Source organism: Zea mays, chromosome 2, assembly GCF_902167145.1.
Source record: "Zea mays cultivar B73 chromosome 2, Zm-B73-REFERENCE-NAM-5.0, whole genome shotgun sequence".
NCBI lineage: Eukaryota > Viridiplantae > Streptophyta > Magnoliopsida > Poales > Poaceae > Zea > Zea mays.
Window position 1 is genome coordinate 203,009,420 of NC_050097.1, and position 9,896 is coordinate 203,019,315.

At 40.1% G+C, this 9,896-nt stretch overlaps 2 protein-coding genes and 2 long non-coding RNA genes across 4 annotated transcripts; 2 read left to right on the forward strand and 2 right to left on the reverse strand.

Moving 5' to 3' along the window:
• Positions 1-413: 413 nt before the first annotated feature.
• Positions 414-1,173, forward strand: LOC109944380 (leucine aminopeptidase). The gene is made up of 2 exons (XM_020549122.1): positions 414-674; positions 796-1,173. Exons 1-2 carry the CDS (start codon positions 510-512, stop codon positions 1,171-1,173), a joined length of 543 nt encoding a protein of 180 aa, XP_020404711.1. The 5' UTR covers positions 414-509.
• A 1,402-nt stretch (positions 1,174-2,575) lies between these two features.
• Positions 2,576-4,079, forward strand: LOC109944598 (uncharacterized). The gene is made up of 3 exons (XR_002267698.2): positions 2,576-2,723; positions 2,813-2,927; positions 3,627-4,079. It is a non-coding gene; the product is annotated as an uncharacterized lncRNA (long non-coding RNA).
• A 2,006-nt stretch (positions 4,080-6,085) lies between these two features.
• LOC109944599 (uncharacterized) lies at positions 6,086-7,055 on the reverse strand. Its single transcript, XR_002267699.2, has 3 exons — positions 6,701-7,055; positions 6,387-6,599; positions 6,086-6,143 (listed from the first exon to the last, which is right to left on the reverse strand). It is a non-coding gene; the product is annotated as an uncharacterized lncRNA (long non-coding RNA).
• A 119-nt stretch (positions 7,056-7,174) lies between these two features.
• LOC109944381 (leucine aminopeptidase) lies at positions 7,175-7,908 on the reverse strand. Its single transcript, XM_020549123.3, has 2 exons — positions 7,674-7,908; positions 7,175-7,552 (listed from the first exon to the last, which is right to left on the reverse strand). Exons 1-2 carry the CDS (start codon positions 7,836-7,838, stop codon positions 7,175-7,177), a joined length of 543 nt encoding a protein of 180 aa, XP_020404712.1. The 5' UTR covers positions 7,839-7,908.
• Positions 7,909-9,896: the final 1,988 nt, after the last annotated feature.

Sequence of the window (9,896 nt, forward strand, 5' to 3'; positions counted from 1 at the left end):
GTACCAGAACTGTCGGACGAAGATGGGTAGGAGGAACACCATAGGGAGTAGCAGGAGAGCTGCAAAAGGTTGGATTTGAGTTATAGCATGGGCCAGTAATAATAAAGCTGATAGGCAGGTAGGTGAAGATGGAGAAACAAGAGAAGGGGTCTTTAACCTCATGTAGTGTTTTTCTTTGCTTGCAAATATAAAAATAGAAAGTAATGACCGGGTTAAAGCAGTGTCAAATCAGAATTTTGATCTTCAGTGGCAAATTTGAATTTGGTTTTTTAAGGGCAAGTTTGCAGTTGGCGTGTGTGGAAACAGAGGTAAATATGCAACTTTTCTGGGCTATGATGATGCTGTTTATCATGCCTAAGTGCCTAACAACTTAATATGTATATAATATTGTATACTTGTATATTGACATTTTAGTCTCATATTGTTGTCACTTGATACAGGGATTCACAACATATGCTGAGAGGAGGATTGTTGAGGTTGTGCAAGGGGAGGAGCGGGCAGCCTTAAACATGGGGATTGGATGGAGGGGGTTGAACAGGATGATGGAGAGGTTTAAGGATAACATGGAGTTCACCAAGTTGAAGCTGAAGATGGCAGGGATTGACCCTGATGATGTTTACTCTGAAGTGCCCTATGAGAAAGGTTTCCAGTTCCTTTGGAGAATTGAGCGTGAGGTGGGTGGAAGTATGGAACATGGCAACTCTTCTACTCTTCCTTGCAACATTATTTCAGTAAAATTACTTTAGTATTGGACTAATTTCTAACGTGATGTCTTATGCATGTTGCTTGTATCAGATTGGCAGGCCTGCTTTCGACGAGTTTTTAAAGAAGTACATTGCAACCTTCAAGTTCCAATCAATAGATACAGAGACATTTCTTGAATTCCTCAAAACCAATGTACCTGGGATAGAAAACAAAATTGACCTTCACCTGTGGGTTGAGGGGACTGGTATCCCTCCTGATGCCATGGAACCAGATTCGGCTACTTACAAAAAGATCTGCTCCTTAGCTACAGAATTCAAATCTGGAAAACTTCCAAGTGAAGATGAGGTGGCAAAGTGGAGTGGGCAAGAATGGGAACTTTACATAGAAAATCTACCAGCAGATGTTGAAGACTCACAGGTATGGGCTCTTATCAAATACCAATGTTATCTCTCATTTATTGGTGTCTGAGAGTTACCCTGGTGCTTATGATGATTCTATTCAGAATATGATGAGTCCCATAGCACGACACTCTTGTTTTTGTAGTTTACGCTGTATAAATGAACCTCGAATCCTGGTCATGTATTTTAGAAGTTTCCTTTGCTATTTATTCTTTCTGAACATCTTATGAACAGTCGTAATAGGCTAGAGCTAAGCATGTCTTTTACAGTTTTCCTCTGTGTTAGAATTATAGGGGAAATCACTGTGACTTTGGTTATCCGTACGCGAGATATTTCTCTAGATACAATGGATTTTTATTTGTGGCAAATCCTAATGTTCAATTACTTTTCTAGTTTGATAGATACAATTTCCAAGCTTGGGTTGCAGATATCATCTGTCCTGCTTCATATGACTATTGTGATTGATAAAATCTTGGAGAAAGGTACCGTTGAGTACTTAATAGTGCACACGGCCATATTGGAGTACTTTACAATTGCAGATAAGGTAATCAGATTGTATCCTGTGTTGTGCAATGTTTATTTTACCTGCCCTCTGCTGTGAACTAAGTATTCAATTTATCACATTGTAACCTATGTTTTTGGTAGACCTCAGCCTCGGATGCTATTTGTCAACTTATCCCCCTTCTTACTCAAGGGGCATTAATCATAGATGGAGATGAACCTACAAACGCTCCAGAACTACCAAAGAAAGCAAAAGCTAAGAAGAAAAGGTCGAAAGAGCCACTTATTGTTCGGATCATGCAGACAAGGGAAGGATTAAAACTAGGAATTAGTTGCCTCAAGTATGGCAATGCAAAGGTATATCTGCACAAGTTATTATATTTTAACTTCAGGTCAAATACTTTCTCCGCTACTATCCACTGGTGTTTTATTCAGTGTTGCTTTAGTTTTGTAAATTTTTGTGGTGCTTGTATATCTTTGCGAATTGAATTATGCACTACACCGTACCAAGTCCATCTTTACTGCTCAAGAGGTTACTGTCGGTGGCCATGGGATGTTTTCCTCCCTCCATGATCTCTGAAATGTCTCCCATATTTATAGATTAGCTTTGGAAGATACACGATTGGACAAGCTTGAGCATGGATGAAAATTCCCAGATGATCGTAAAGATTGTTGTGGTTTGTAATGATGCAATCATTGGCCACTCTGAGCATCAATATGTTGCTACAGGGATGCCCACAAAAGCTGCTCTGAAGGTATAATTTCTTCATGTGATAAAATTTCCTTTCATTTGGGGTGCTGTTATAGTTAAGTTGTTTTTTTACTGTGAAATTATCTTCCATGTAGCTTTGGAGCAGGAAATGTATATCTACAAAAGGTTAATAGCAATTTATACAACAAAAGAAAATATGATTTGCCCTCATGTTTCAGCACAATGCTTCCACCAGCGCGGCCGTAGAGGCGGAAGCAAGGGGTTGGGCTTCTGTCGGTGTTGGACAGCGCGATGCCAAACGTGCCAGCCACTCTTGCTGTCGTCCGCCTCCCTCTTCCACGATAGGTTCGCCCGCACCGAGCCTAGACGCAGATAGCTCTCGACCGTCCGCTACAGCGCTGTCGAAGGTGAATCTTATTCTCTTCTGCTCACAGGTTGCGAGGCTTGGGCTGAGAAGTTAATTTAGCTGCTCTTTTGACATGATGGTACGGTTCAGAGACGGTAATGGAGGAGGCCTCGCCCGAGACGGTGGAGGAGCCACTGCTGGTGAGCGCAATCAGAGGGAAAAAGGTTGAGAGGGCACCAATCTGGCTCATGAGGCAAGCCGAGAGGTACATGAACGCAAGTCCACTTCCATTTTGTGACAGTCTTCTATGTTGGTCTGCTAAGCATTTCTGTAATTAACATTCCAGTGTGTATCTCGAAGGAATGAACTAAATTGTTTAGTAGTATTATATAGTAGTAGTCTCCAAAACCGATTGATAAAGTATTTTAGAAATAGAGGAATTAACCAATATTCTTCATAGCAGTGAACATAAATGCTAAATGTTTGTCGAGTGTTGTGATATGTGTCACTTCATGATCTATTATATAACGTGCTTTCGAACTGGGCCTTATTGCTTAGGAATATGTCCCATATGGTATTCACTACAAGTTTTAATATTAGATTACAGATATCGTACTGTACCCAGAAGTTGCCTTCACATGAGATACAAAGTCTGATTTTATTCTTGACCCAAGAAATACAAACGCCTTGAGACCAAAGAAGGTTGTCATAAGGTCAAGGAACTAGAAAAGTTATATGTTTTTGTGACAGTATGACCTGAGTTGTCTCTCATAGCTACAATAACTTTTAGGATTAACATCTCTGATGAGTGATAAAATGTGTCAGTGGTCATTGGTGCTTAACTGAGTTACCGCCTAACATTTTATATATGTATATGCTTTGTGATAGCATTGGACTTTTTTTTCCTTATTGGCACAATCGTTTTTGACTTGTTCTGATTTTCTTTTTTTCTACCGGCTTGCAGTGCCTCAAGATTCTGAAGGTTTCTGTCAACCTGACATGCACCGCGGAATGGAGGTTCGCCTTGGTTTGTCCAAGGGACCTATCTGCCCTAGCTTCAGTTGAGGCAGTGAATGTAGTTCTGCGGTTCTGCCGCACGTTGATGCACCTTAGTACAGTACACTCGGGTCAATAAAAGACCACATTAGGATGGTGAAACGGTGAAAACTGATGGCTTGCATATGTTCAGAGTGTTATGTTGTAATGAACGCATACTGCGAAGCATCGCAGTTGAGCTTTAGCATCTCTGCAGCTGCAGGTGGCTTCTTTCGTACTCGAATTAGAGTTAGCTGTGAATTGCAATTCTTTTGTTATTTTTCTCTAACTTGTACGAGGAAAGCAATCCATAGGAATTTTTAAATATGCAAACAAAATCCATAGGAATATTTGGTGCATGGCTGATTTTTTTCACTAATTATCTAGATCAACTCACTTGTTATTATTGTTGAGTTGATTCTTGATAGCATCACTAAACAATGACATATCCGTGTACAAGTATCCCCCGTTGCAACCCTATGGATTTTGGGGATACTTGTACACGGATATGTCATTGTTTAGTGATGCTATCAAGAATCAACTCAACAATAATAACAAGTGAGTTGATCTAGATAATTAGTGAAAAAAATCAGCCATGCACCAAATATTCCTATGGATTTTGTTTGCATATTTAAAAATTCCTATGGATTGCTTTCCTCGTACAAGTTAGAGAAAAATAACGAAAGAATTGCAATTCACAGCTAACTCTAATTCGAGTACGAAAGAAGCCACCTGCAGCTGCAGAGATCCTAAAGCTCAACTGCGATGCTTCGCAGTATGCGTTCATTACAACATAACACTCTGAACATATGCAAGCCATCAGTTTTCACCGTTTCACCATCCTAATGTGGTCTTTTATTGACCCGAGTGTACTGTACGAAGGTGCATCAACATGCGGCAGAACCGCAGAACTACATTTACTGCCTCAACTGAAGCTAGGGCAGATAGGTCCCTTGGACAAACCAAGGCGAACCTCCATTCCGTGGTGCATGTCAGGTTGATAGAAACCTTCAGAATCTTGAGGCACTGCAAGCCGGTAGAAAAAAAGAAAATCAGAACAAGTCAAAAACGATTGTGCCAATAAGGAAAAAAAGTCCAATGCTATCACAAAGCATATACATATATAAAATGTTAGGCGGTAACTCAGTTAAGCACCAATGACCACTGACACATTTTATCACTCATCAGAGATGCTAATCCTAAAAGTTATTGTAGCTATGCGAGACAACTCAGGTCATACTGTCACAAAACATATAACTTTTCTAGTTCCTTGACCTTATGACAACCTTCTTTGGTATCAAGGCGTTTGCATTTCTTGGGTCAAGAATAAAATCAGACTTTGTATCTCATGTGAAGGCAACTTCTGGATACAGTATGATATCTGTAATCTAATATTAAAACTTGTAGTGAATACCATATGGGACATATTCCTAAGCAATAAGGCCCAGTTCGAAAGCACGTTATATAACAGATCTTGAAGTGACACATATCACAACACTCGACAAACAATTAGCATTTATGTTCACTGCTATGAAGAATATTGGTTAATTCCTCTATTTCTAAAATACTTTATCAATCGGTTTTGGAGACTACTACTATATAATACTACTAAACAATTTAGTTTATTCCTTCGAGATACGCACTGGAATGTTAATTACAGAAATGCTTAGCAGACCAACATAGAAGACTGTCACAAAATGGAAGTGGACTTGCGTTCATGTACCTCTCGGCTTGCCTCATGAGCCAGATTGGTGCCCTCTCAACCTTTTTCCCTCTGATTGCGCTCACCAGCAGTGGCTCCTCCACCGTCTCGGGCGAGGCCTCCTCCATTATAGTCTCTGAACCGTACCATCACGTCAAAAGAGCAGCTAAATTAACTTCTCAGCCCAAGCCTCGCAACCTGTGAGCAGAAGAGAATAAGATTCACCTTCGACAGCGCTGTAGCGGACGGTCGAGAGCTATCTGCGTCTAGGCTCGGTGCGGGCGAACCTATCGTGGAAGAGGGAGGCGGACGACAGCAAGAGTGGCTGGCACGTTTGGCATCACGCTGTCCAACACCGACAGAAGCCCAACCCCTTGCTTCCGCCTCTACGGCCGCGCTGGTGGAAGCATTGTGCTGAAACATGAGGGCAAATCATATTTTCTTTCGTTGTATAAATTGTTATTAACCTTTTGCAGATATACATTTCCTGCTCCAAAGCTACATGGAAGATAATTTCACAGTAAAAAAACAACTTAACTATAACAGCACCCCAAATGAAAGGAAATTTTATCACATGAAGAAATTATACCTTCAGAGCAGCTTTTGTGGGCATCCCTGTAGCAACATATTGATGCTCAGAGTGGCCAATGATTGCATCATTACAAACCACAACAATCTTTACGATCATCTGGGAATTTTCATCCATGCTCAAGCTTGGCCAATCATGTATCTTCCAAAGCTAATCTATAAATATGGGAGACATTTCAGAGATCATGGAGGGAGGAAAACATCCCATGGCCACCGACAGTAACCTCTTGAGCAGTAAAGATGGACTTGGTACGGTGTAATGCATAATTCAATTCGCAAAGATATACAAGCACCACAAAAATTTACAAAACTAAAGCAACACTGAATAAAACACCAGTGGATAGTAGCGGAGAAAGTGTTTGACCTGAAGTTAAAATATAATAACTTGTGCAGATATACCTTTGCACTGCCATACTTGAGGCAACTAATTCCTAGTTTTAATCCTTCCCTTGTCTGCATGATCCGAACAATAAGTGGCTCTTTCGACCTTTTCTTCTTAGCTTTTGCTTTCTTTGGTAGTTCTGGAGCGTTTGTAGGTTCATCTCCATCTATGATTAATGCCCCTTGAGTAAGAAGGGGGATAAGTTGACAAATAGCATCCGAGGCTGAGGTCTACCAAAGACATAGGTTACAATGTGATAAATTGAATACTTAGTTCACAGCAGAGGGCAGGTAAAATAAACATTGCACAACACAGGATACAATCCGATTACCTTATCTGCAATTGTAAAGTACTCCAATATGGTCGTGTGCACTATTAAGTACTCAACGGTACCTTTCTCCAAGATTTTATCAATCACAATAGTCATATGAAGCAGGACAGATGATATCTGCAACCCAAGCTTGGAAATTGTATCTATCAAACTGGAAAAGTAATTGAACATTAGGATTTGCCACAAATAAAAATCCATTGTATCTAGAGAAATATCTCGCGTACGGATAACCAAAGTCACAGTGATTTCCCCTATAATTCTAACACAGAGGAAAACTGTAAAAGACATGCTTAGCTCTAGCCTATTACGACTGTTCATAAGATGTTCAGAAAGAATAAATAGCAAAGGAAACTTCTAAAATACATGAATAGGATTCAAGGTTCATTTATACAGCGTAAACTACAAAAACAAGAGTGTCGTGCTATGGGACTCATCATATTCTGAATAGAACCATCATAAGCACCAGGGTAACTCTCAGACACCAATAAATGAGAGATAACATTGGTATTTGATAAGAGCCCATACCTGTGAGGCTTCAACATCTGCTGGTAGATTTTCTATGTAAAGTTCCCATTCTTGCCCACTCCACTTTGCCACCTCATCTTCACTTGGAAGTTTTCCAGATTTGAATTCTGCAGCTAAGGAGCAGATCTTTTTGTAAGTAGCTGAATCTGGTTCCATGGCATCAGGAGGGATACCAGTCCCCTCAACCCACAGGTGAAGGTCAATTTTGTTTTCTATCCCAGGCACATTGGTTTTGAGGAATTCAAGAAATGTCTCTGTATCTATTGATTGGAACTTGAAGGTTGCAATGTACTTCTTTAAAAACTCGTCAAAAGTAGGCCTGCCAATCTGATACAAGCAACATGCATAAGACATCACGTTAGAAATTAGTCCAATACTGAAGTAATTTTACTGAAAGAATGTTGCAAGGAAGAGTAGAAGAGTTGCCATGTTCCATACTTCCACCCACCTCACGCTCAATTCTCCAAAGGATCTGGAAACCTTTCTCATAGGGCACTTCAGAGTAAACATCATCAGGGTCAATCCCTGCCATCTTCGGCTTCAACTTGGTGAACTCCATGTTATCCTTAAACCTCTCCATCATCCTGTTCAACCCCCTCCATCCAATCCCCATGTTTAAGGCTGCCCGCTCCTCCCCTTGCACAACCTCAACAATCCTCCTCTCACATTATGTTGTGAATCCCTGTATCAAGTGACAACAATATGAGACTAAAATGTCAATATACAAGTATACAATATTATATACATATTAAGTTGTTAGGCACTTAGGCATGATAAAAGCATCATCATAGCCCAGAAAAGTTGCATATTTACCTCTGTTTCCACACACGCCAACTGCAAACTTGCCCTTAAAAAACCAAATTCAAATTTGCCACTGAAGATCAAAATTCTGATTTGACACTGCTTTAACCCGGTCATTACTTTCTATTTTTATATTTGCAAGCAAAGAAAAACACTACATGAGGTTAAAGACCCCTTCTCTTGTTTCTCCATCTTCACCTACCTGCCTACCAGCTTTATTATTACTGGCCCATGCTATAACTCAAATCCAACCTTTTGCAGCTCTCCTGCTACTCCCTATGGTGTTCCTCCTACCCATCTTCGTCCGACAGTTCTGGTACCATCTTCTTGCTCATTACTGGCCCATGCTATAACTCAAATCCAACCTTTTGCAGCTCTCCTGCTACTCCCTATGGTGTTCCTCCTACCCATCTTCGTCCGACAGTTCTGGTACCATCTTCTTGCTCATCCAATCCCCATGTTTGATCTATTTTAACTGTTCATATGGGATATGGGACGTGATCTAATCACGACATGAGATGTCTACCCCACATAATCAAAATGTAAAATAGATCACACTGCAAGAATTACAGAAATAAAATTCAATGGGATATTCAAGCAGGGTACAGTATCATGTACCAATTTAACGAAAAGTGTGTGTTGTGAAATGTGACCAGTATCCATATCAGAGTACACACATGGATTTACAATTATAAACATGTTGTTTAGTGAAACCTGGGAGAATAGGACAACATCAAGCAATCAACATGATTTTTTTCTTTTTTGAATCAATGGAGGCAGGCAGACACAGTAATCAAATCAATGGTTGTCCATCTACTACTACTCTAGTTACTGTTGGTCTGTATTAGGACCCAAGTCCAACATCTAGCAGTAAGGTCAATAAAAATGCAACAAAAATAAGTATTCAGGGAAACCTGTGGTTCATGTTGAAATAACAAATGTGGTAGACTTTAAGCATAATATAATTATGTAGATGTGCAGAGACAATGACGTGATGTTTCAGGACTACTTTAGTATATGCAATCCATTACTGAACCAATAGTAGGTTTAATAAGCAAAAACAGATAGACTTCGGTAGCATTGAAGGGAAGGAATTGTCGAATGCCACATTGTACTGCACCTGCACTCATAAAAAGGATTTCTTGAAAACATGTTTCAATTGGTTGCACAGGCTAATGGAATATGCAATATTGGAGTGAAATTTGGGGGAATCAACACCTACAGATCCGATTTCACCTTGAATTATTTAACCATTCAACATCATGTCAGGGAGGCACTTAGTTTTTAGATACTTCGAAGTGGCATGGCAACCTTTCAGGAGCTGTCATCATCGAAAGTAATAGTCAAGCATGATACAGTTAAACATAATATATACCAACTGAAGAGATATTACAGTTTGCTCTACCATGATTCAGGGGGAAAGCTAAGTGCCATTCACAGATGGGGTGTTTCTGATCTTGGATTAAGTTTCAGCTCCTGTGTCAAACGGGAAAAGGTCCAAGATTCCAAGACTGTTCGCAGATTAACTGATGGCCCAAGACGTTCCTACATGTCACAGGCATCAACAGTACCATTGATTCCTTCTTCTATTAGCACTGAACAGAAAAAGAATGAAGATAAGACACTGGATTTAGGTTGCCCAGGTATGAATTTACAAAAATAAGTCTGGAGGCAAATAATCTGTGCCCTTTGACAGAACAGATAAAATCAGAAAATCTCTCACAGCTAAAGGAACTATGTGTGAAGAATGAATTATCTTGTCCGACCAGCAATGGTACCAGCCAAGAACATAAAGGAGGGATTGGAGGCCACAAACTTGCAGCAGCAAGCATGATGGTTCTTTCTGGTCAATCATTTCCTGCAAATGCTA